The following is a 27,698-nucleotide window of genomic DNA, read 5'->3' as shown; positions in this document are numbered from 1 at the left end:
CCTTGCAGCTCGGTTTTTTGGCTAAAAACGAGCTTCCTTCACGTCCTTGGCCTAAGTCGTTCGAGATCCCAAGCCTGTCCAACTTGGTGGGGAACGAACTGGAGAGAGTACTTTGCCCAGTTAGAGCTCTTAGGTACTATCTAAGAAGGTCAAAACCTTTACGAGGACAATCAGAAGCCTTATGGTGTGCTATCAAGAAGCCTTCTCTACCAATGTCTAAGAACGCAGTTTCTTACTACATCAGGCTTCTGATTAGAGAAGCACATTCTCATCTGAAGGAAGAAGACCTTGCTTTGCTGAAGGTAAGGACACATGAAGTGAGAGCTGTGGCTACTTCAGTGGCCTTCAAACAGAACCGTTCTCTGCAGAGTGTTATGGATGCAACCTATTGGAGAAGCAAGTCAGTGTTCGCATCATTCTATCTCAAAGATGTCCAGTCTCTTTACGAGAACTGCTACACCCTGGGACCATTCGTAGCAGCGAGTGCAGTAGTAGGTGAGGGCTCAGCCACTACATTCCCATAATCCCATAACCTTTTTAACCTTTCTCTTGAATACTTTTTATTGTTGTTTTTGGGTTGTACGGTCGGCTAAGAAGCCTTCCGCATCCTTGTTGATTTGGCGGGTGGTCAATTCTTTCTTGAGAAGCGCCTAGGTTAGAGGTTGTGATGAGGTCCTTTAGTATGGGTTGCAGCCCTTTATACTTCAGCACCTAAGAGTCGTTCAGCATCCTAAGAGGACCGCTACGCTCAGTAAGGAAGACGTACTTAATAAAGGCAGAGTAATGGTTCAAGTCGACTTCCTTACCAGGTACTTATTTATTTTATGTTATTTTGAATAACTAATAAAATGAAATACGGGATACTTAGCTTCTTTGTTAACATGTATGCTGGTCTCCACCCACCACCCTGGGTGTGAATCAGCTACATGATCATCGGGTAAGATTAATATTGAAAAATGTTATTTTCATTAGTAAAATAAATTTTTGAATATACTTACCCGATGATCATGAATTAAAGAACCCGCCCTTCCTCCCCATAGAGAACCAGTGGACCGAGGAGAAAATTGAGTTCTTGTTGACAAGAAGTACTTGAGTACCTGACCACAGATGGCGCTGTTGAAGTACACCCCCACCTGGATAGCGATCGCTGGCGTATCCCGACCGTAGATTTCTGTTGGGCAACGGAGTTGACAGCTACATGATCATCGGGTAAGTATATTCAAAAATTTATTTTACTAATGAAAATAACATTTTTTTGAGAAAAAAGTGAAAATTTATAGCAAAATCTTTGGAAGCTCATAACTCAAAAAACATACTTTTCCCCACAGGTACATTTTTCTCACTAATTTATTGTTCAATTTTAAAGAGAAAGATATCATTGAAAAAAGAAATAGAAATCCCACTCTTTTGTGTAACAGACTTTTTATTTTCCTTTTTCTCTCTTTTTTATGATTATTTTACGTCTAGACGAAGAAAATTAAGAAAAAAATATTGAAAAAAGGAAAAAGGAAAATCGATAATCTGTCACACAGAATTATTCGATTTATAAAGAAGTTTTAATCATATGGTTTTCAATACAATTGGTGTCATATTAGTTGAGAAAAATGTACCTATATTTTTTTTTAAATCATGATTTTTGCTAATAAATAAAAAAGATTTTGGTCAAAGGACTCAAAATTTTTATATGATGAAGGTATCATATATGTCTGAAACATATGTAGAAATCGTGTATTTTGAATAATTAGAAAAAAAAATACATGGCATACCAGACAGTCCCCTTAATACATCCGGCAAAAGGTGTGCAAGGTTGGAAGCATGTTCTCGTGTCTCAGGGGAGACTTTTCACATGTGGAGGTTATGTTTTCCCCCAAGTGGTTTTCTTCAGAGTCGATGATAATGCGGCAGTTTCTGATCATGATGCTAGTGACGGCCCTCTCCCTCGTTCTGAGCTTGTTCAGCTGGCAGAGGAAGGGCTAGGTCCAAAGCTTGTTTCTGCTACTCGTGGTGGACACCTTTCCTGTACGAGGGTTTGATCCTCCCTTGAGTTTTCTTCGCTTCATGTGATTAAGAGAAAGTTATGGACTCTTCCATGCCTTTCTCCAATCCCTCGGAGTGTGGCCTTTCGAGGTATGAGGATGATGTTACTTGCCCCCTGCGAGCTTGTCGCTTCCAGCGTCCGTCAGCTGTTCTCCTAGCGGTCTCGTCTCGCTCAGCAGACTTGTCTTGCCCAGCTGACTTGCCTCACCTCACCCAGTCCTGCTGCAGCTCACGATTACCCGTCAGCTTGCGATAGCCCACAATAGCTCGTCAGCTTATGCCCGCCCACTAACACAGATCAGCTTGTGATTGCCAACGATCACCCTTCAGCTTGATCATTGCCCATCAGCCCGCAATCCTCGGTCAGTCTGCCATTGCCTGTCAGCTTGCGCAGAGTGCGATTGCCTGTCAGCTTGCAATCTCCTGTCAACTCATGATTGTCTGTCAGCCCACAATCACCCGTTGGCCCACGATCGCCTGTCAGCTCGTGATCGCCTGTCAGCTCACTTCCATGTTCCAGGAGTTCCAGTAACTACTTTCAGCATCTGACGTTTCCCTTACTTGTGATAGCCCCTCTATTCTATACCGTAATTCTGGACAAGTGACGAGGCTACACATACCAGCTCGTGAGCAAGTTCCTGCTTGTGACCAGTCTCCAGCTCTCGACCGAGTTTCCAACATGCCACTGCAGGCCAGCTTGTGATGACTCCTAGATAGCAACCACTATTCAGTGTCACAGAGCTGCCCAGTTCGCAACTTTTCCTTGTGAGGTAAAGTTGCCCTCCACATTTGATGAAAAGCTCTTCCTGCTTGCGGGTAGAATCGTTGACAGCCAGCGACTAGTCTCAGAGGCCTAGTCACTTGGGTTGGTCTTTCTCGACTTAGTTCAACTGAGAACTTCTTTGGCGAGGATTGCAGAGTTCTACCGGTTACAATCCTCATTGCAAGCAAGTGCACTGCTCTTTCCAGCGAGAGACTTCGTGTTCTTTACTCATTTACGCTATTGCTTCAATGATCGCTTTTTGATGTATCTTAGTGCTACATCATCAACGCTAGCCCTCACATCCACGATAGCACACATAGGTGCGTTACTTTGATGTGCTCTTGACAGCGACAGCACTCGAAACTTATATCTACGTTTTCTGTGGGTTGCTCTACTTCGGTAGTGCTTACCACGACATTTAGTTGAAGGTGTTAGTGCACACTCAATTCTTGAAACATAACCCAGTAGTCGCTAACGATGGAAGGGGCACAGCGCACTTGTCAGCCTTCGTGCCTAATACCTCACTTGGAACTTTTTTTACACAAGTACAATGGGAACGGATTCCCGATGCAATCCATCTTTAGAACTTCTCCATATGAGCTTCGGATTTTGGCACGACTTAGGTCATTACAGATGTTTAAGGGTCCAGCGGATGCGCAAACTACTTCTTCAACTCGCCGGTTCTTGTTTAACCCTCACAAACATTCATTGGACTATTACTACTACAGGTAAGCTGACGTGCTGGGTGCGTTAGCGACTGGGTCGCCTCCTCTGCTCTCTGTCTCTAATCTTGGTCACTTGTTTTGATATATGGTTACCTTACAAGTCAACATTTTCATTAAATGACAAGATCTATGTTAGTAGCGCATGCGCTCTCTCCTCCAGTAAGGTAGATCACTGTTCTGCACAGGTGGTTGCTGGTTTAGGAGTCTTCTGATTACTCACTTTTGCCCCCCTACCCTGTGATTGGGAACGAGACTCAAGAAACATAATCCTTTGGTATTATTTTCTCCAACTTCTCTCCATGAGTTGGAGAACTCGTCGTATCACGTACAAGGTTTTGAGTTCTTATTCCTTGTGATCTCCTCCTTAGCCCTTAACACCTGCATAGGACTCCAGTCCTGTAAGACATAACCCCTCAGGTTATTCCTTGTCACCCCCATTTTTTCTAGGGAATTGAATCAGTTCATGCTTATGTTACGGACTTATCAGACATAGATTCGAGGAGTCCTCTCCTCTTTACACCCTGTTACCGTTGGCCCAGGCTCCCTCAGGACTTGTGCAAAGCAACTTCAACCCTCTATCCTCGGGATTCTCCTCCAGGAAGGCTATATAGGACTAACTCACAGCTTGACCTGGGTCTTGTTCGTTAGTGTTCTGACAACGACGCTCTTTCAACCTTAGTTTATTCAGCCAGCGGTAGGAGTTTTTTTTATCGCGAATATTTGATTTTTTATTGAATAGGTATTGCGGATCTTTTGTTGTATATAAGTAAAATTGTAAAGCATAAACTCGCGTGAAGCGCAGGCTGACTGTATTAGATTGTACTTATTATTGTAACTGCAGGATTTTCCCCTGTTGCACTTGGGTGGTAAATGGTCTCACATGCCCCATAATTAAGCTATAGTCTAAATTCTTAAATCCAGTCTAATTCTTAACTTTCTACTTTGAGGAATGAGAGAATCTGAATGATGCAATCCACGGAGAATAAGGGAGAGATGGATAGGAATATTAACCTCACTTGAATTATAAACTAATGGATAGGAATATTGATTATAATGGTATCAATACGAAGTATAGAGAAAATTTTTTATTTGTTCTGACACTAAATACAAACCATTTTGTTATTTATAGGGATCATCTTTTGACGAAGCTGAAAGACTAGCCATAAAGACTGTTAAGCGAGGTGGAAGTTCTGACCCTCTAGTTAGCGGGGGTGGCGGAAGGGGTGGGGTTGCCAGTTACCACGTTCACTCACACACTAGTGTGTCTGACTCGCTTATTCTTTTGGTTCCGATGAGAACGGACATTACCACTCTCTGCCTACCAACAGACTTGCCATTTTGTTTAATTCTAATCCTTTTTTTCTCTCTCTCTTTTCAGGTGGTGTGTTTCTCCTTCTTGCTGTCCATCATGCGGTCCTGTCCAGGACTTGAAGGACGCTCCTGCGCTGTGACCAGGCTAACACCTGCGAGGAGTGCCGGGCGTGGTCTTCCTCCCAATAGGAGAGATTTGGGTGCCGGTGCAAGAAGTCCAATAAAGATTCTTCACCTTAGGGGTCCTCCTCGAAGGCAAAGAAATTTCAGTCCTCTTCCTTGACCAAGATCTCTTCCTGGAGCTCCTTGATCGGTCTCTTCCAAATATCGGTCAAGTAGGAGTGCTGACCAGCAAACAACAGGCTAACCTAGGGGTTCCAGTGACAAAGCTGCTTCCCTTAGAGAAGCAACTTTGTCCGACCTTGATATCAAGGCCATACGGTAGGGCTCCACTGCCACCTAAGAAACGGCTGCAAACCACCAAACCATCTACTAGTAGGACAGCAGGGTTCTCGAATAAGTGTCGTGCAAAAGACCAAAAGGTCTCCAAGTCCTCCAGAGGAGGAGAAGGGAGTAAAAGGAGTGGCAGAGGTCGCTCTCTCTAGGGAGGGCAATCCTCTCACCTGCCGGCCATTGGGTATGCCTGCAACACTGCTGGCAGATGTGGCTGCTGCGGCTGCTGCATGGGGTCGAACCATGTACAGTCTCCGTGATTCGTTGAGGGTATTGCGTCCCATTCACTTAATCTCTCCCTTCACTGACTCGGGATCCAGTCCCATCGAGTTCCTACGTGAAGGGATCCGCATAGGAGCTGACAAAGTCCAGACCATATTATAGAAGGGCGCTCTCCAAGAGGTCCTCGAAGGCTCCCCAGGCTTTTTCAGTCAACTCTTTCTTGTAAAAAATGTGTCTGGAGGTTGGAGACCAGTCATTGATGACCTCTCAGCTCTGAATAAGTTTGTTCTTCAAACTCTGTTCAGGATGGAGATGGCAGATATGGTCAGACAAGCTGCAAGACCACAGGACTTTATTTGCACACTGGATCTCAAAGACATACTTCTAGATCCCAGTCCATCCGTCTTTAAGGAAGTATCTCCAAATCATACACAAGAACAGACAATACCAGTTCAAGATGCTGTGTTTCGGTCTTTCCACAGCACCCCAGGTATTTTTGAGGGTGTTTGCCAAGTGTCATCTTGGGATCACAGAATCGGGATCTCTCTCCTAAAGATAACTCGACAATCGGCAGATCCTAGCAGACTCAGTGGCAACCCTTCTTCAGCACCGGGACAGACTACTTTAGAAGTCATCTCTGTTCCCCCTCTCAACAACTGGTATACCTAGGCAGTTTCATAGAAACCGACCTGCAGAAAGTTTTTCCATCAGACGACAGAGTACAGAGGCTGAGGAAGGTAGCAAGCCCCTTGCTCACACAAGAGGAGCTTCTAGCCCAGCAATGGTTGCGTCTCCTAGGACACCTGTCATCCCTGGCCCGTCCTGTGTCCAACGGCCATCTCAGAATTTAATCTCTTCAATGGCGGCTGAAATCCAGGTGGAGTCAGCACACCTACTCCATGGATATATTGGTCCCCATAGGACTAGGAAAGTCAACGGACCTTCAGTGGTGGATGGCAGATGAGATCCTCCGCAGAGGGACAGACCTTCTCTTACCTCCCCTGGAGTTGATGCTCTATTAAGGAGCATTAAAGGAAGGGTGGGGACCCATGTGCTTCACCACACGGCCTCAGGGCTTTGTCCAACCTTCCTAGCTCTCCAGCAGTTCCTGGTGGGTCACTCTGTGGTGCCGATGAACGACAACACCACAGTAGCGGCTTACACAAACAAAGCAATATCTTTTTGCAGCCCCTATGCCATCTAGCAGTGGAAATGTTAAGATGGACAGAAGACACCTCGGTGTCCCTATCAGCCCGCTTCATTCCGGGCAAGAGGAATGGGGTTACGGGCAATCTGAGAAGAGCAACTCAGTGGGCTCCAAGTGGTCTTTGAATCATGTGATAGCCAATGAAGTCCTGATTTTGTGGGGTTCCCCAACTGTGGATTTGTTCGCAATGTCCCTGAACTTCAGGCTCCCAGTCTACTGTTCCCAAGTCTCGGACCTTCAGCTCTCTGGCATGATGCATTTCATTAATGGTGGGACAACATTGATGTGTACGCCTTTCCTCTGTTTTGTTTGGTGAAAATGGAGTTCAACACGACCAGAGTATCTAACAATCTATCTATGATGTTCATAGCTCTCCTGTCAGGATGCCAGAAAATTTCAAATCAATCAGTCAATCATAGCTCCATTATGGCATCAAGCAGAGTAGTTCCAGACATTCTGCAGCTCCTGATGGAGATCCCAAGAGAGCTCCCTCCACGATTCCATCTACTCAAACAGCCACACATGAGCATCTTTCACAAAGCAGTAGCTTTACTTCGACTTCACGATTGGAGACTATCTAGCATCTCCTCAATCGGATATACTTTTTGTAACAAGATGCAAGGAGGATGGTTGGATACCTGCAAAGACCTTTGGCTTCAGTCTACCAGGTCAGATGGACTGTCTTTTTTGGCTGGTGTCATGGAAGGGGTATCTCTCCCCTTGATGCCACCATTCCAACAATAGCAGAGTTCCTCGTTTACCTCCGGGAGGAAAGGTCTCTCTCTGTCTTGGGAGTGAAGGGCTACTGCTCAGCCTTGAGCCTCGCATTTAGACTGAAAGGAGTTGATATTTTCTCTTCGTTGGAGTTCTCTCATCATACGAAGTTATGAGCTTGCTTGTCCCAGTCGGAAGATAAACCTCCTCCTTGGAACGCGATTTTCGTCCTTCAGTCTCTGAAGGGTGCTCCCTACAAACCATTACGCCAGGCAACAGATCGCCACATCACTTTGAAGATGGTATTCTTGCTCGCTTTGGCTTTGGCCAAGAGAATTAGTGAATTTCATGGTTTATCCTATGGCATCGCCCATTCAAGGCGATGTGGGAAGGTAACACTTGGATATGTCCCTTAGTTTATTACTAAGACTCAAAATGCGGGAGTAGCGGATCCTAGATTTATGCTCTTTCAGATTGGGAGTCTTCGTTCTGTAATTGATGACTCAGATCAACTGTTAATTTGCCCAGTAGGGAGTTTGAGATATTACCATAAAGGCCCCGCAGTAGCTTGCTCCCGAATGTCGGCACTCTTCGTCCGCATGGGGAAGGTCAAGAGGAGGGTCACAAAGAACACCATCTCAGCATGTATTCGCCTTGTCCTAGACCGTGCATTGAATCCCGACGCTCCTCATGCTCGTCGACCTAGTGCTCTTGACGTCAGGAGCATCAGTATATCCCTAACATTCAAAAGAAACTGTGACGTAGGTATTGCAAGTGGCCGTGGCGAAGCATCAGACAACCTTCACCGCCCACTAACTGCAAGACGTGACCCACAGAAACATTGAGACGTTCTCCATTGGTTCTGTGGTAGCTGCACAACAAGTTCTTTGAAATTTTCCAGGCTCCTTGATAGACAAGTAGCAGATGGTCGAGGGTATAGGTTACCCGCGATTTGTCGGAGATGAATGTGTAAGAATAACTGGCTCTTTTTTTCTTTCTTTCATCTTCCCCTCTCTTGAGGAACACCACCCATGGTCTTCTGCAAACTGGCCTCACCTATCTGCAGGTAATAACCATTTCCCTTGTGTAACTTAGTATAGAAATAATACTGTTACGTCCCCATACTCCTCGAGAGGTTGATATTGGGTAATGTATATGGTTGATGTTAAAGACTCCTATTTATCTAGGAGAAGTCTTACGTAGTCACATTGCTAGTATCAGGCTGCTATACATGCGTTGCGCAAAGTTTTAACGAGGTGTCAGGGTTTCTCTGTTACGTGCCAAGCCCATACGGGAAAACCCCCCTCCTAATGGGCGATTCACCTATGTAAATAGCAAAAGGGTTTGTATTTAGTGTTGGAACAAATGACAAATTTGAAAGTAATTTGTCTTTTTCCTAGCAATACAAACCTGTAGCTATTTATACATATTGTCCCGCCATCACCTGTCTTCCTAGAAAATCGTGTCTGCAATCAAAAGTGAGTCGGACACACTGGTGTGTGAGTGTACGAGGTAGCTGGCAATTCCCGCTAACCCCACTACTTCTCCGCTAACTATCGGGTCGGTAATTCCACCTCGCTTAATTAAAAGTCTTTATGGCTAGTCTTCCAGCTTTGCCGACAGATAATCTCTATAAATAGTTCCAGATTTGTACCATTAGGAAATATACAAATTCCAAATTTCTTATTATTTGATTCTGCAAACCATCATCTGATCGGCTATGTAGTCCTATATTTATTTTTCAATTTTAATTCTTAACAAGAAAGTAATGTATCTGTTGTTTGAATAGTAGTTTGTGCTTGCTATATATTGTTGTTAATAAATATTTGTTTGAGGATCTGGGCTAATATTTTTCTTTCTGTTGTTAATATGTTTTTTTCTCTTTACAGATTCATTCTCTTCATAAAGGTGGGATCACCATGATGCACCTGAGCCTAGAATTTTAGATTTTTTCTTGTTAATTGATTATTAGTTTCATGTCTGTTGCAATGCCAGCCTTGTACATGGCAATTCTTAGTACAATATGGTATTCAATTGTCATGTTCAGAATTTGGTACGGCGTCAATGACCTTCGATGTCGGGATGCCAGAGAATTTTAAATCAATCAATCAGAATTTGGTACCATAGATGTAAATGCCACTTAAAGGTTACCTTAGTGACTTGGGAACTATTACCACCAAAGGAGATGATATCCTGTGGGGATCTAGGGATGTTGTAACATCATCCACTGAGACCTATGAAAGGACGTCTTTTCGTTTTTTAATTTGCGACGATTTTGTCCTTTTTTTTTTACCAAGCAAAACTGCGTATTTTTTTCTTGGGGGATATTTAAGGTCTATTTAATGTTTTTTCGAATGTATTGAAATCTTATTTGCTCATTTATGACTGTTTTTCTTTTTGACATGATGCAATTATTTGCATGCAAACTTATAATGTGTATTTTGATGTATTGTTCCATTGTATATACTATTTCTCATTGAACGTTTTTTTATGTCAGTAATATGATTATATACTAGTGTAGAATATAAGATTTGCATGTTAGTTTGGGCTCAGTGTGCATTATGCTACTTTGAAGGCTTCTCTTGAATAAGAAATGGTTATTCTGTCGAGTAATTTAATTTCCTTTTGTTTTAAAATAGAAAAGATTTACGTCAGAAAAGAAAACTGAAGGTTTAACCAGAAGTTCATATATTACACTGTTTAATGAAACTTGCTTTGCTTATTACTATAATTATAATGTGTAAATTTTGTTTCAAAATATCTTGAACATTCCTTTCACAGAGGAAGAGAATAATAGAGGTAATTCTTTTGGGTAGGTGATGTTCTCTTCTTTCGATCTTTGATCTTTGCTGCACGTGAATGTGTTCTAGCTTGTTAGAATTGCTTGTTTGAGCTTTCCTTATTCCCTGGCGACCGCTTGCGTTAATCCCCGCTGCTTGCTTTGCGCGCTGTCTCTGATTCTTGACGCTGATTCTTGTTCCTCTGTGAAAAGATTTGTGATCTCTAACATCCTTGAAAATAGCTGCCCACCAAAATATTTTCATGAAGTTTTCCAATCTTATTTTTTTACCATTTTACTAATCAATAGAATCCTTCAATGTTGCATCCATGGTGCAAAAATCTCTGCGTATGGCTTCAGATGGTGAGTGTTTTATATTTGTCTTTTTAGCGTTTTATTTTTTTTATTTCATAATAATTTGTAATTCTTTTTCAGATGTTTTATGTTTCAGGCTATTTGCTTCAATATCTGCATCATCTGTTGGTTTGGTCTTTTGTAAGCTTTCAAATTGCAAAGTTTTTTTGTGCCCCTCACTATGTCATTAATATTTTCCTAAAGTCTCAAAATTAATCAAATCGTCTGCTTTGATTCCGAATATGAAAGCGATCAAATATGGCGTTAGAAAGAATATAAGCAACAACAAATACTTGTGTTGTAGTTTATTTACGCTCGAGTAAGATCATTAACCTTCTCAAGTGGAGCATTAGAATCAGTCATAATACTGAAGAAAATATCGTAAAAAAGTCAGCGCTTTTGGCCTAGGAATGTTGGTGGGAAGGAATGGTGGGGCTAGATAAGGGGGCTGCTATATAAATCTTTGCTGAAGGTCTTAAAGCTTTTCATATTGACATAACCAGGCGATTATACAGTAATCCTCCTCTGGCGCTAGTGTTGTGTGACATGTTGGTTGAATCGAGTTATTTAGCGATTGGGTTTTGTTAGGCCGGTCAGGAAATGAGAAATAGGTTAGAATACTTAGGCTATGCAGATCAAACCTTGTACTATGGCATTTAGGTTATGTATGTCAGCTTAAGTAGACTACCTCCGGCCTTCAAGCTTAGTTTGTTTGATTGACTTTGAGGTGAATCAAGAATGCTGGCTTAAGAGGATTGACTGACTGCTCCATTGCAAGAGATCGTTCGAGCATCCACTTCTCGCCTTCTGTTTTTGGTAAGTCAAGTTTTTTTTTATTACATTTCAGCCATTCCGTTTTACAGGAAGCTAAGGAAAACTGTTTGAGGAAGCTCATTAATAAATGAACTACATTCTAATGCGTTACATTTTCACTTTGTAAGTTGAACAGTAAAAGTTAAATGGAAAATGGCATGAATAAAAGTTAAATTTATATAACTTAATCTTATGGTAAATGTAAATATCAACAACATAGATTTCTTTATTTTATATTAATGATAAAATATAGCACTGCATACACCTTTTCCTTTGCTTGCTGCTAGTACGGATTGACTGTTTGTAATTGATAAAGACAAGTAAATTAGTTTCAAGTTTTTGGTTGTCAAGAAAGTTTATTATACTATAGTACATATTTGAATAATAAAGTTTAATAACAATAATTTAAAGTTGTAGATGGTTTAATGTTGATGAGTACTGTTACGTAATTTATTTTTCAATAATTTTCTTTTAATTTACGGTATCTTTGTACTTTCTTGATTTGAATTGTAAGGAAAGATTTTTTTTTCGCTAATAATACCAGACTTCTTTAGGCTATATCGACAACCTTTCTTGCAGGTTAGGCGTGATTGGAGTATTTTGAAGATTGTCTCTGATAGAAGCCAACACTAAAATAACCAGGAACATTTTATTCAAAAGGAAAATCAAGTAAGTCTATTTCATGTTAGGTATTTTTAATTTGATTTCATCAAGGTAAGGCTGTACCCGAATATCTTCGTTTTTATGTATGCCTTTGTCCGTATATGTTGCTGTCATGCAAACTAGTCCATTATCATGACAATTTTGAAAGTCATTTGTATTTTTCCTAACAATACGAATCTGGAGCTATTTATAGGTATTATACCTCCAGTAAAGATGGAAGACTAGCCATGAGACTTAGTGAGGTGTAAATACCCTACTGCTAGTTAGCTAGGAGTAGGAGGTAGCTGAGTACCCCGCTCACACACACACACACACACACCTATGTTGTCTAGTCACTTTTTATTGCTGGCTGGACTTATCAAGTGACAGGGGATGGCGGGCCAATTTTTTTATAAATAGCTCAAGGTTTGAATCGTTAGGAAAAATACAAATTACTTTCAAATTTGTCATTTGATTCCAACACTAAATACAAACCCTTTTTGCTATTCATAGGGATGACTCACCATTAGGAAGGTGGACGTCCAAACCAACTGGCTGGTATTTGATCGGGTTTTCCCTTATGTGCTCTACACGTAACAGAGAAACCCTGACACCTCGCTAAATTCTGTCCAACGCACGGTTAGCGGCCTGAATAATCTGTGTGATTGTGTGATACTAGCAATGTGACTTGTCTAAGTAAGAATTCTCAGAACGTAGGAGTCTTTTGAATCAACCATAGACATTACCCAATCCCACCTCACCGTTGGGTTTGGGGACGTAACAAATTTATAAATATACCAGGTTACACAATTACACAAGGGAAATGGTTTTACCTGCAGACATCGGAGGCCAGCTTTGCAGTGTACTGTACTTGCTGTTCCCCCAAAGGGGGAAAGATGAAAGAAAGAAAAGGCCAGTAATTTTTTATCTTTCCTCCAAGATTTAACCATGGTTAAATTCTGTCCCCCAACATCTGTTACTTGTCCATAAAGGAGCCTGAGGTGTTTAAACCATTTATTGTGTAGCCACCACAGGGCCAATGGAGAACTTCTCCATGTTCCTGTGGATCACATCTTGCAGGAAGTGGGTGGTGAAGGTTTGTTTGACCTTTCGACACGCCTGCTTATAGGGCTTGCATTACAGAGTAGTTCTTCGAAAATGCTAGGGACATACTCCTGCCCCTAACGTTATGAGCTCTAGGTCTCCACTATTGAGGAAAAGGATCAGGATTCAATGCTCGTTTTTTGACCTTGCGAATCCAAGCCAAGAACATATTCTTAGTGATCCTTCTTGAGACCTTTGCTGAGCTGATGAAGAATGCTGACACTTGGGGGTGAGCTCTTGTAGTTCTCATGAGGTAGCATCTCAAGTTCCTCCCTGGCAAGTAGCTGTTATTGAATCACTGGTTACGCTACGAAGTACTCCTAATCCGAAGGGTTCGAGTCTGGGATCTGAGCTGCTGGAAATGAAGTAGAGTATTACCTTCCCCATCACAGAGAATGAGAGACGTTGAAGGCAGACCGTGGGATTTGCCGACTCTCTTGGCCGAAGCCAACATAAGTGGGAGACCTATCTTCATGGGCAGGTTAAGATATGCTGCTTGGCGTCCTGGGTTGTAGGGGGGCAACCTTCAGGGACCGAAGGATGTGAACTTTGCTCCATGGAGGAGGTCTAACTTCCGACTGAGGGCAGTTTGGCTTGAAACTCTGTATGAGAGAGAATACCGACGCAGAGGAAAGGTTAATTTCTTTTGGCCTGAAGGTGAGGCTCAAGGACAAGCAGTAGCCTTTCATTGCTGAGACTGAGAGGAGTTCCCCACCGAAGGTATGCAAGAAAACTCCACAATGCTGGAAGTGGCAACGAAGGGGGAGATACCACGACACCAACCACTGAAGGTAGTCCACTATCCTGTCAGCCGGCAACTGGAGAATTCCGAAGGCATCCAGAACATCCTTTTCTCAACTTGCTGTGGAGGCTTCTCTGTGTAAGATGATGTTGAAATGTATCTAGGAGAAGAGATGTAGGGGACCTATGGCTCTGTGGAAGATGATCACTTGTGGCTGTCAAGCAGAACTAATAAGATCATTGCCAGGTTGCGGATGATCTTGTCTTGTTAAGCACCTTCGTCAGCAAGCGGTGTGGAGGAAAACTGCTGAAATGACAATGTTAACCCAATGTTGCTGAATGCCTCCTGCCATAGAGCCTGGGGATCAGGAGCTAGTGAACAATAGAGCGGAAGCCCATTGTTCAGGGACGTCGCGAAGAGATCCACTGTCGAGGAACCCCTCAAAGTCAGTACTCTGTAGGACACTGGGTGATTCAAAGACTGTTCTGGGACCACTATCTAAATAGCTCTGCTTAGATGACCATGAGACCATTCCTACTTTTCCGGAATGAATCGAGCTGATAGGGAAACAGAGTCGTTGTCTGCCATTTTAGCATGGCCATGCTAGAAGACAGAGGTGCTTTGAAAAACAGGTACCGCCCTGTCTGGTCTACATAGCCACTTCCGTGGTGTTGTTGTTCGCCAGTACCACCGAGTAACCCCCCCCCCCCCCCAGGAACTGATGTATCTGCTGTAGGGCTAGGAAGGCTTTGTTCATCTCTAGGAAATTTAAATGATAGTACCATTTGGACTCTGACCAGGAGTATCAAATCCGGGGAAGGGATGAGGTGGTCAACTGCTCAGCGTAAATTCTCGTCTGTTAACCTTCTTCTCAGGTCTGTCTTTGCCCTTTATCTCGTAAAGCCCAACGAAAAAAAGAGATCCCTCGTGCTGAACCTCTTGGGATCTGGCAGCCCATGAAGAGGTTGGATTCGAAAGAGTTCTGCAGGCTTAACAAACTAGAGTGAAACGGTGACTCATGGGACATACCACTGCTTGCTGAAAATGCGTCTCATAGAAGGAAGAGACTTGGACCCCGTCGTTCTGAGGAAACTTTTGCAGGTAGATGACGATGATTATGCCTAAAAATACCCGTCTCGGATAAGAAAGCAGGGATATCTCTCTAGATTTACTGCAATCCTGCAATCCTCAGATCGTGGTAAACTCAAGTTGTCGTCTCGATGATGACGAAGGGAAGCCACCGAGTTTGTTAGGATCAGCCAGTTGTCCTAAAGTCTTCATAGAACGATGCTGATCCTGTACACCCAGGTTGACACTAGGGTAAAAACCCTCGTGAAAACCTGAGCACCTCACTTTTACCTGGTATGCCTGTATGAAAGATGATATAGTATTTCCTTGAGAGTGGATGTCTTGGAATCCAGGAGTATGAGTCCTAGTGGTTGAGCATGCACAGGAAGTCCTGTGGACTAACTGCTTGTTTAACTGTATATGCCTTTTCCTTGCCAAACAGTGTTTGATGAACCAACTTGTTCCAGGAGGAGAGGACGAAAACTGGAGACTTCCATAGGAAAGAATTGACTGTAGAAGCTTGGAGACACTGATGAAACACGTCGTTCTGCAAAAGTTACGCGACGCCTGAGTCCTGGAGTCCAAACGGATGTTTGTATTGGCGTAGGTTCGTGTGCGGACAGTGTGTCAAAAGACAAAGTTTTCGAATGGACAGAGTGTCGAATAGACAAAGTGTTGAAAGAGAGATAGAATATATCCTTACAGAGTGTCGAAAGACAAAGGGTTGAATGGACAGAGTGTCGAACAGACAAAGTGTCAAAAGAGAGATAGAATATATCTTTACATACACATTCGAGAGAGAAAAATTGAGACTAAAGTATCCAATTGTCTAATGACTGAAATTACTCGTTATCAAATTAGCCTTTAGCTATATAACATTGTTTGCATTGATGTATACAGTATTCAGTCAGTTAGAGATTCACTCACCAGTCCTTCACTCACCAGTTAACTTCCTTCGAGAATCCAAAGTTTCAATTCAAATTTCCATTATGCCAAACCCATCACAATGGAAATAATCAAGACTCAAATGGGTGGAAAGAAACTACTATTCGAAGGCTATGCATATGTGATAGATAAAGTGATTAATGAACGAATTTATTGGAAATGTGAAAAACGACACCATTGTAACAGCAGAGCAATAATGCAAGGTGAAACAATTTGCAAAACTACAGAGCATTCACATCAGCAAGACAGTTATCATATTGATGCTATAAAAGTTATAGATAAGATTAAAATTCATTCTTAACATTCTGAAGAAATTCCATCGTCTATAATAAATCAGTGCACAAACTATGTTCCAGTTTCCTTAGTTGGAAAGCCTGAGAAAGGAATCTCTAGCTCGGACAATAAGGAAAGTTCGCAATTCAACTTTTAGTGGTGAAAACTTGATTGTAACAACAAGGGGAGAACCATTCTTATTATTTGATGAAAATGGTGTAAAAATTTATTCAACAAACCAGAATCTCAATACTTTGAGTTCCAATAGAAGATGGTTCTGTGATGGAACTTTCAAGTCGGCCCCTAATGGAAAACAACTATATACCATTCATGGTCTTATTGATCAAATAATGACTTTAACGTTAGTGTACTGCATTACCGAAAACAAAGCTGAGACTACTTATTCCATTACTTTTGAGTTTTTGTATGAAAAGCAATTAGATTCTGTTTCCATTACTGCTGATTTTGAACACTCGGCCATCAACCAAATGAGGATAATTTTTCCGGAATCCACAATTTATGGATGCTTCTTTCACTTCAGGCAGTGTGTGTTGAGAAAAATCAAAGCTCCAGGATTGCAGACCTGGTATAACGAGCACAATAATGCTTTTATTATATAGCAAATACAGGCCCTCGCATTTGTTTCTCCCTGTGATGTTTGTGCTCTGTTCAATAAGTTAATGGAGTCTTTTGATGAAGAAACCGATGAAACATTAGGAGCATTTTTACAATATTTTAAAGCTACATGGCTGGGAATCGTTCAAAGGGGAAGGAGAAGAAAGCCATTGTATGAAATTGACCTGTGGCCAGTTCACGAGAGAGTTGCAAACAATTTGCCAAGGACCAATAACTCCGTTGAAGGTTGGCATATTGCATTTCATAGAATAGTGAAGATTTGCCACCCAACAGAGGACAAGCGTTTAAGAAAACTTCGTATGGAGCAGGCCAGCACTGAAATTATTCTAGAGCAAATTCAACAAGGCCGAGATGTAAGAAGAAAATACAAAAAAATATGCTATCCTTTACCTAATACTAAAAAGTATTTTTGATACATACGACGTTGATGCTGGATTAGAACATATTAGAACCATCACTCCCAATCTTTGAATAAATATTGCTGCAAGTTTTTTAATACATTTGTATTTTCACATTTTATATTTTCTCAAATAAAATCTTTATTGCTTATATTGATGTACAATTGTAATCCTTTATCCATTTTATTTTCTCGACACATTGTCTATTCAACACTTTTGACACTGTCTGTTTGACACTTTTGACACTGTCTGTTCGACACTTTTGACACTGTCTGTTCGACACTGTCCATTGGATACTTTCTTTCGACACTCTGTCTTTCGACTCTGTCCTAATACCGCGTAGGTTATAGAGAGAACGGCCTTCACACCTCAACATGTGGACGGGATGAGACAATGTGAATGCTCTTTGCAGCTGAGTTGTGGATTCTCTGCCCATGTTAAAAAGAGATGAGAACTTTGAACTCGTGGAAGGATTACAGCCACTACAGGGTAAACCTAACTCAAGGATGAAAAAGGAGTTATCCCTAGAGAAGACATCGACCAATGCTTCGGACATTAAATTCCTATCGCGGGCTGGACGAACTCAGGCTGAGGGAGAACGTCATTGTCAGAAGGTTAACGAACAAGACCAAAGTTAAGCTAAGGGTTGGTCGAATAAGCTTCACCAGAGGAGGATTCCACGTATGTAGTGTCGAGGTTGCTTGTACCATTCCTAAAGGAGTGTAGACCAGCGGAGACAGAGAGCAAGAGGAGAGAAATCCTGAAATTAAAGTTGTTATAGCCATAACATAAGCATGAGCTGAATTCTATTCCCTAAAATAAAGGGAATGAAAAAGCGATAACCCCACGGGGTTATGTCTCCTAATGCAAGTGTGAAGGGGCGAGGAGAAGATACAAGGAAACAGCCCAAAACCATGACAAAGATCTGGCAAGTTTTTCAGCTTGTGAAGAGAAGAGAAGCAAATCTCAAATGATCATGATTGTATGATTCGTTCTGAAACACAGGAGAAAGGCAGCAGAGGTGAGTGGTCGAAAGATTTCTGTTGCAGCAACCGCTGTGTAGAACTCTGTTCTACCTGCATGAAGGCGGCGTAAAGGTGAGAGCATATGTGCAACTAACGAAGATCTTATCAATGAAGGTGTTGGCTTGTAAGGTAACCATATGCCAAAAAGGGATGAAAGGGAGGAAGCGGAGAGCAGAAGAGGCGACTTTGTCCAAGGCACATGGCATGCCAGCCCATTGATAGTAGAAAGGAGTAGTAATAGTTGTGGTCGTGGTGCGAAGAAAACGTTTGTGATGGCCAAATGTTTGTTAACACATATGAGAACTGGAGAGCCAATGAAGGAGACTGGCAATTGCATACATGGGCCTTTCAAAGCTCGAATAAGGGGATGGAGGCATCAGGAACCGAAAACACTGTACTTGTGAGGAATTAAGTGCGAAGGATGACACTTGTGCTTTTACCTCTTCCAACGAGGAAGAGTGCTGGGTTATGTTCCTAAAAAGGAGTGTATGCTAAATTCCATCAACTGCAAATTGTGGGAAGCACTACTGAAGTAGCTCAACTTGAAGAGACTGAAGGATGACATTCTGTGTTGTCTAGATAAGGAGGCTCGCGGAGACACTATAAATCACTCGTAGAAGCCATTGTTCTGGGTAAGATGAAAAGAAAAGGAAAGTATCGCTGGAAGAGCAGTGTGCTTGCTTGAAGTGAGGTTTGCAGCCATTAGAGTTCTACAATCCCCACCTGTGAAGTTCTCCATCAAACGAAGTCAGAAAAAGGACACCAAAGGTCGAGGCTTCTGAGATTCTTCGGTAGCTGACGGTGAGCTGGGTACTGCTCTGACATAGAACAGTGGTCTCTTCTAGAGCTTGTGATGACCTGTGTGCAGAAGCAGAAGAAGACTGGAACCATAGAAACTGCACACGAGCTGGTCTGTGTTGCCTTGTTGTAGGTCTTGAAGTGCGAGCGGTCATGAGAAGAGGAAAACGTCAAGTGTTGGAAGAGATTGTTGGAAAACCAGGAACCTGGAACAGAGTTGATGAGCGATCGCGAGCTAACGGGCAATCGCGAGCTGACAGGAGATCGTGAGCTGGTGAGTGATTGCAGGCGATGGTGAGCTGATGGGTGATGCTGACGGGCAATCGTGGGTGATAATTCGCTGTTTGGTGATGCTGACGGGCGACCGTGGGTGATCATGAGTAGTTGCTGAAGAGAATAATGGCAGTAACCAAAAAGAAAACTAACTGAAAAAAATGTTTTTTTCATGCCAAAAAGAGGAGGAACAACACGAAAGCTCTCTCGGGCACGTTTTCTTCCGAGCCCAGTTTTCTATCGAATGTAAACTTCTCTAAATACTTGTATCTACGAGTATGTTGGGTAATGAGCTAACACTAATTTTTCGTATACTGATCTTTGCTCTGCCACTGCTTGCTTCACTCATAATTAAACGTTACATCAGTGCTCCTATGTTCTGGCAAGCGGTACATATTGCACTGTGTGCATTTGCTGAGTGGGCAAGTATTTTGCCGTATCCTTAGCTTACGCTGAGCCTTAAATCTATATTGACATACCTTAATTGTCGCAGTCGGAATCAGAGTACACAAAATCGGGAATAAAATGGGCATGACTCTTTGAAATGCCCCACTTGTTCCTGCTTGTTGGATAAGGCCACTAGGTCCTGGTTGCTGGGTATGGCCACTCAGTCCTGGTTGCTGGGTATGGCCACTCGGTCCTGGTTGCTGGGTATGGCCACTCGGTCCTTGTTCAGTGTTATTGACACTGTATGTCGGTGTTATCGCCACTGTATTTCGGTGTTATTGCCACTCTGTATTTCGGTGTTATTGCCACTCTGTATTTCGGTGTTATTGCCACTTGGTACTAGGTTGGTTGTATGCTAATAATCACTCTCAGAAAATGTACACTGGATACTTTTGTACTTTTCGGTTTTCTAGCTTTACCATGACAATGCTAATATAGACGGTCAGACTGCAATGAACACGCTTTTGTAACACTTGGGCCAAGTTATTTCTGAAGGAAGCGCATCGTAACTACGTAAAAATTTCAACATTTCCTCGTTATTTTTTAAGAATAGTCTTAATAGCTTTATGTGAGGTAAAGTCACAACTTGTATAAGGTGTCACTATAACTGAACTACTGGAAAGACATGGTCACCCGACGCAAGCCAGGCTTTGTGATTTGAACATCACTGTGGAGATGCATAACTAATGTTTTTCATCAAGGACCATTCAAATGATGTGATTATAAAGTATCCATATTCTGATAGGCCAATTCGTATCACAGATCAAGCAAAACTGGAGATAAAAGATTTTTTTCCTCATGCACGCGCAGTAAGGTCAAGGATAAACACATCAATTCAAAATCCCGCCAAAATCTAATGCCCAATGATAATACATTAAGTGAAACTATAGCATTTCCATTGGAGCACCGAGATAAGTGGGTGGAGTTACAGTGCATTCAGGCAAAAATTATCACAGTGCGCAAATGGGTCGAGTTTGATAGAATAGGTATGAACATACTAAGTAACAGGAGCTACTTTTTGTGTCACTGTGAAGATAAACAAACGACTTAGAAAAGATCTTTATTTACTGTAAGTTAATTCATTTTTTTCTCTTATGTATTTGTGCCGGCAATGCATTAATAAGAATTGGTTTTTTTTCCATGTTTTACCTAACAAAAATATAAATTACAACAAGATCGCTGGGTGGGATTCTATCGTAATATTGCCATGTTTCTATTGGTACTGTAGTTTCACTTGTGTATTATCTTATTCATTCAGTAGAAAACGACAGAAATGAAATTTTTTTTTTCAATCAATTCATTCTGTTAATTCCTATCATATTCATTCAGTAGAAAAAGACAGAAATTAAAACTTTTTTAAGTCATTCTGTTAATTCCGCATTTTGTTTACACTTAAGTTTCTATGATTCACATGTTTACCTCTTGTGTTGTCTGCCTGAAAGTTGAGCGTCCACTCTGAACTTCAGGTTTTTAGCCTGATGCAAATTCTGAGAGCATAATGAATCATATGTAATTCACTTATTGAGTTCAACTAGCTTTTGGAATACGAAAATTAGTCTTATGTGAAGATATCGCTTAACACTTTATCGATGTAACTTGGGACTTAAAAACTGAGACACTGAAAGCAGAAGAAAGGTTCCTGAAACAATTATGGCTCTAATACACACCCCAATTTCTGGCTGAACTTACCACATGTGTGATTCGAAGTTTCAGAAGGCTGTACAGGAGAGGGAAGATGCGCCAGGTATTTACAGGGGTCTTTGTTGACTTTGCTTGAAATCCAGTCAAGGTAAGCTGTGGATGAAAGATTGAAAACTCTAAAGAATGAGATTGCCTGATGTTGCATTTTCAGAATAATAATTCTAAATATTACGTAGATCGGAAGCATTCTGCGTCAAACAACGTTATATTTCACAGATCCCGTTTAGAATGTGAAAATGATACGCTCTTCAACGATAACATTACGCATGAACTTTTTACAATAATAATTCTAAGTATTGTATCGGTCAGAAGCTTACTGTGTCAAAAAACGTTATATTTCTCAGATTCGTTTAGAATTTTAAAACGATATATTCTTCAACGATAACATTACTCATGAATTCCTCACCAAAAACTTTGACGTAAACTCCAGGGATTCCTATTCTTCCGCAACCTCTGCCCCACGAGGTGATTCCCAATAATGCCTTGGTGCCATCTGACTGCTCCACAATTAAAGGACCACCCGAGTCTGCCTGTTAAAGGAACTTCAGTTTTTTATAACTTGCTTTTATTAAGGGTCAAACTGTGTCGAGCCTTATTATTATTATTATTATTATTATTATTATTATTATTGTTTTTATTGTTTTTATTATTATTATAATAATAATAATAACAATAATAATAATAATAATAATAATAATTATTATTATTATTGTTATTATTATTATTATTATTATTATTATTATTATTGTTGTTGTTATTAAAAGCTGAGCTTACAGCCTAGTTTGAAGAGAAGGATGCTATAAGACCCATAAGGGCTAACAGGAAATATAACCGAGCGAGGAAAGGAAACAAGGAAATAAACTACAAGGAAAGTAATAAACAAAATATTATTACTATTATTATTACTACTACTATTATTATTATTGTTGTTATTAAAAGCTGAGCTTACAGCCTAGTTTGAAGAGAAGGATGCTATAAGACCCATAAGGGCTAACAGGGAAATATAGCCGAGCGAGGAAAGGAAACAAGGAAATAAACTGCAAGGAAAGTAATAAACAAAATAAAAATCTTTTAGGAACAGTAATAACAATAGAATAGATATATCACATATAAAAACTTAAAAAAAGGGAAGAGAAATAAGATGGGATAGTATGGCCGAGTGTATTCTCAAGCTAGTGTACACTCAAACCATTATGCCACAAATTTCCATTACCACTCTATTACTCGACTGGTGAATTCAACCTTTTCAACTTTACAGCATAATTTTCGCTTATCTTAATGATTTCTTGGATTTGTTTAGTAATTATAAATGTACGTATAAGTAAGGTTACGTCTTCTTAACGTCAAGTATAAAAATAAACTTTGAAGTAAGAAGAGCAACCATACCGAGAAAAGAAGGGCTTATAACTACGGGGAGGAATATTGGTAGATAAAAATGTTTTTACAGAGAAACATTCAATAGTAAATGCTGCATTGACATGTAACAATTCAGTTAGGAAAGCAAATACTCAATGTGAAGAATTTACTTTTTAATCAGAATTAAACAGAGTTTTGAACAGAATTGCAATCCTTGCTAATTTAAGGAAAAATCCTAAATGAGCAAGGCATCTGAGGAGGTATGAGGCTGGGGGAGCGGAAATTAACTTTCAAATACAGATTTTTTATTAGTTTTATGAATACTTAACGGTTTAAAGTCGTTCATTCTCAGAGGAATATGTTGTGTACCACACTCAAATATTTACTAGTTAACCCTGTATTTCCCAAGAAGTACCTGACAGGCATCTGTCCCGTTCCCACCAGCGCACACGTGATTTCCGTTCACATTGTCAGCTGTGTAAACTTCAACGCAGACTTCGTTGTCTACAACTTCAATCTCTACCTCCTGCAACGTCTCGGGAAAATGGCCTCCTGAAAGTGGGGTTAACAGTTTGATTGTCTTCCGTAGTTAATTGGGAAGAGTTTTACATAAAATGTTTAGAGATAATGTATACAACGACTTAGATAAAAAGTAATAATATATTGATCAAGTTATCTATAGATCGTGATGAAATTGAAAAACTTGAAAGATAAAACGAGAACTGTATTAAGAATTCAAAAACGTATCTCAGAATAAATATTCAAAATACACGGGTAGTCATAAATTAGAATATATAACTTGACACTATGATGCAATGAACAATCTCTCTCTCTCTCTCTCTCTCTCTCTCTCTCTCTCTCTCTCTCTCTCTCTCACCTACCTTCTGATAGTTTTCCCCAACCTGTAGTAATCGCCATCACACCTGTGTAGTCTATGTCTTCGGTTATAAGACATATGGGGTGAACCTGATAAATATCAGATATCAAATTATAATTATTAGGTATTTTGTCGTACTTCATGTGAAATGTATAACTGATTTTACCTATACTTAAATAAAAACCTTTTCTTTTCCCTTTGAAAAAAGGTTTATACATTAAAAAGGAAAAATATTAGGTACTTTGAGAAGTAACTAGTAAGCATTACATGATTATTATCAAAATTCTTTTACTTGGGAAGTAAGCAATAAGATATTCTCAAGTACAGTATATGACTATGAGAAATTACCCAGATGTCTAGTGTATAGTCTTCTCTAATTTTTGAATGTAGGCGAATGATGGAAATGAATCTTTGCGGTTAGTTTAAATTTAGGTGAAAGATGGAAATGAATCTTTAATGTGTCTAGTTTTGATTTAGGTGAAAGATGGAAGTGAATCTTTGTGGCTAGTTTTAATTTAGGTGAAAGATGGAAATGAATCTTTAATGTGGCTAGTTTTGATTTAGGTGAAAGATGGAAATGAATCTTTGTGGCTAGTTTTAATTTAGGTGAAAGATGGAAATGAATCTTTGTGGCTAGTTTTAATTTAGGTGAAAGATGGAAATGAATCTTTAATGTGGCTAGTTTTGATTTAGGTGAAAGATGGAAATGAATCTTTGTGGCTAGTTTTAATTTAGGTGAAAGATGGAAATGAATCTTTAATGTGGCTAGTTTTGATTTAGGTGAAAGATGGAAATGAATCTTTAATGTGGCTAGTTTTAATTTTGGTGAAAGATGGAAATGAATCTTTAATGTGGCTAGTTTTGATTTAGGTGAAAGATGGAAATGAATCTTTGTGGCTAGTTTTAATTTAGGTGAAAGATGGAAATGAATCTTTGTGGCTAGTTTTAATTTAGGTGAAAGATGGAAATGAATCTTTGTGGCTAGTTTTAATTTAGGTAAAAGATGGAAATGAATCTTTAATGTGGCTAGTTTTGATTTAGGTGAAAGATGAAAATGAATCTTTGTGGCTAGTTTTAATTTAGGTAAAAGATGGAAATGAATCTTTAATGTGGCTAGTTTTGATTTAGGTGAAAGATGGAAATGAATCTTTAATGTGGCTAGTTTTAATTTAGGTGAAAGATGGAAATGAATCTTTAATGTGGCTAGTTTTGATTTAGGTGAAAGATGGAAATGAATCTTTGTGGCTAGTTTTAATTTAGGTAAAAGATGGAAATGAATCTTTAATGTGGCTAGTTTTAATTTAGGTAAAAGATGGAAATGAATCTTTAATGTGGCTAGTTTTGATTTAGGTGAAAGATGGAAATGAATCTTTGTGGCTAGTTTTAATTTAGGTAAAAGATGGAAATGAATCTTTAATGTGGCTAGTTTTGATTTAAGTGAAAGGTGGAAATGAATCTTTAATGTGGCTAGTTTTAATTTAGGTAAAAGATGGAAATGAATCTTTAATGTGGCTAGTTTTGATTTAGGTGAAAGATGGAAATGAATCTTTAATGTGGCTAGTTTTGATTTAGGTGAAAGATGGAAATGAATCTTTAATGTGGCTAGTTTTAATTTAGGTGAAAGATGGAAATGAATCTTTAATGTGGCTAGTTTTGATTTAGGTGAAAGATGGAAATGAATCTTTGTGGCTAGTTTTAATTTAGGTAAAAGATGGAAATGAACCTTTAATGTGGCTAGTTTTAATTTAGGTAAAAGATGGAAATGAATCTTTAATGTGGCTAGTTTTAATTTAGGTAAAAGATGGAAATGAATCTTTAATGTGGCTAGTTTTGATTTAGGTGAAAGATGGAAATGAATCTTTGTGGCTAGTTTTAATTCAGGTAAAAGATGGAAATGGATCTTTAATGTGGCTAGTTTTGATTTAAGTGAAAGGTGGAAATGATTCTTTAATGTGGCTAGTTTTAATTTAGGTAAAAGATGGAAATGAATCTAATGTGGCTAGTTTTGATTTAGGTGAAAGATGGAAATGAATCTTTAATGTGGCTAGTGTTAATTTAGGTAAAAGATGGAAATGAATCTTTAATGTGGCTAGTTTTGATTTAGGTGAAAGATGGAAATGAATCTTTGTGGCTAGTTTTAATTTAGGTGAAAGATTGAAATGAATCTTTGTGGCCAGTTTTAATTTAGGTAAAAGATGGAAATGAATCTTTAATGTGGCTAGTTTTGATTTAAGTGAAAGATGGAAATGAATCTTTGTGGCTAGTTTTAATTTAGGAAAAAGATGGAAATGAATCTTTAATGTGGCTAGTTTTGATTTAGGTGAAAGATGGAAATGAATCTTTAATGTGGCTAGTGTTAATTTAGGTAAAAGATGGAAATGAATCTTTGTGGCTAGTTTTGATTTAGGTAAAAGGTGGAAATGAATCTTTAATGTGGCTAGTTTTGATTTAGGTGAAAGATGGAAATGAATCTTTAATGTGGCTAGTTTTAATTTAAGTGAAAGATGGAAATGAATCTTTGTGGCTAGTTTTAATTTAGGTAAAAGATGGAAATGAATTTTTAATGTGGCTAGTTTTCCACATCTGTATTCATGAGGTCTACTGTATATCTTTCTGGTCCTGCAATGATCTTCCTGTTCTATGTAATTTTTTTCTTCAGTTCATGTATGCCTTATTATTATTATTATTATTATTATTATTATTACTTGCTAAGGTACACCCCTAGGTGGAAAAGCAGGATGCTATAGGCCCAAAGGCTCCAACAGTGAAAAATAGCCCAGTGAAGAAATGAAATCAGAAAATAAACAGACTATAAAAAAGTATTGAGAATAAAGATAAAATATTTAAAGAACCAGTAACATTCAAATCAATCTTTCATATATAGACTAAATAAACTTAGAAAAATAAACAAGAGGAAGAGAAATAAGAAAAGATAGTGTGCCTAGGTGTACCCTCAAACAAGAGAACTCTAGCCCAAGACAATGGAAGACCGTGGCACATAGGATATAGCATTACCCAAGACTAGAGAACAATGGTTTGATTTTGGAGTTTTCTCCAGGAAGAGCGTTTTGTTTACCATAGCTAAAGAGTCGCTTCTACCCTTACCTGGAGGAAAGTAGCCACTGAACAATTACAGTGCAGTTTATTTCTTTTCTTCTCTGGGCCATTTTTCCTGTTGGAGCCCTTGGGCTTATAGCATCATGATTTTCCAACTACGGGTGTAGCTTAGCAAGTAATAATAATAATGATAGTAGTTAACCTGATGAGCGAGGAAGAATTGTTTGGTGTATGAGGACAGAGGAGAATGTGAAAAGAATATGCCAGGCTATTCGGTGTATAAATAGGCAAAGGGAAAATGAGTTATAACCAGAGAGATAGATCCAATGTAGTACTGTCAGGCCAGTCAAAGAACCCAAGAACTCTTCAGCGGTTATTTTGGTAGATATTACTCAAGAACCTTGCATTGTTTTGTTATTAATTTTAATTGTTAATTCGTTGTTGCCTTCAGCTATATCATCATTGCTATTAGTGTCCAGAGTTTGATGATTTAATTCAGCTTTATACTATTTAGGAAGAAAACTTTATCTCTAAAGTCTCTGAGTAGTGTTTCAGAAAGAAAATATAACTTAATTATCATTATGATGCAATGAACAACCATTTGCCAGCTCTCTCTCTCTCTCTCTCTCTCTCTCTCTCTCTCTCTCTCTCTCTCTCTCTCTCTCTCTCTCTCTCTCTCTCTCTCTCTCTCTCTCTCGCGATTGATATTCATAATCACAGAATGAATATTCGCCGAATGTCTGTTGTCAGTGTAGTAAGCCTCGGTTTTCTTCAGTAACTTATGAGCAATGTACTTAGAGTTCAGCAGAGGATAACATTAAATTTATCTTCATCTTTTCATATGTGTTTATTGTGCGTTTGTTTAAAAGTATTCTAATGAGTATTTCTTTGGATATATATATATATATATATATATATATATATATATATATATATATATGTGTGTGTGTGTGTGTGTGTGTGTGTTTGTTTGTGTCT

The 27,698-nt window shown here is 39.7% G+C and overlaps 1 protein-coding gene across 1 annotated transcript in view; it reads right to left on the bottom strand.

Annotated features, from left to right (window-relative positions):
• The window catches only part of LOC137615788 (transmembrane protease serine 9-like), a 152,963-nt gene that overhangs the window by 50,048 nt on the left and 75,217 nt on the right, over window positions 1-27,698 (bottom strand). Inside the window, exons 9-12 of the mRNA XM_068345484.1 lie at window positions 23,668-23,752; window positions 23,202-23,338; window positions 21,837-21,960; window positions 21,419-21,523 (exon numbers count right to left, since the gene is read on the bottom strand). Coding sequence (XP_068201585.1) covers window positions 21,419-21,523; window positions 21,837-21,960; window positions 23,202-23,338; window positions 23,668-23,752 — 451 coding nt within the window. The remainder of the gene's footprint in view (window positions 1-21,418; window positions 21,524-21,836; window positions 21,961-23,201; window positions 23,339-23,667; window positions 23,753-27,698) is intronic.

Source organism: Palaemon carinicauda, chromosome 22 (assembly GCF_036898095.1).
Source record: "Palaemon carinicauda isolate YSFRI2023 chromosome 22, ASM3689809v2, whole genome shotgun sequence".
Lineage (NCBI taxonomy): Eukaryota > Metazoa > Arthropoda > Malacostraca > Decapoda > Palaemonidae > Palaemon > Palaemon carinicauda.
Note: the sequence above shows the minus strand (reverse complement) of the source record. Positions and strands in the feature narration are given on the sequence as shown.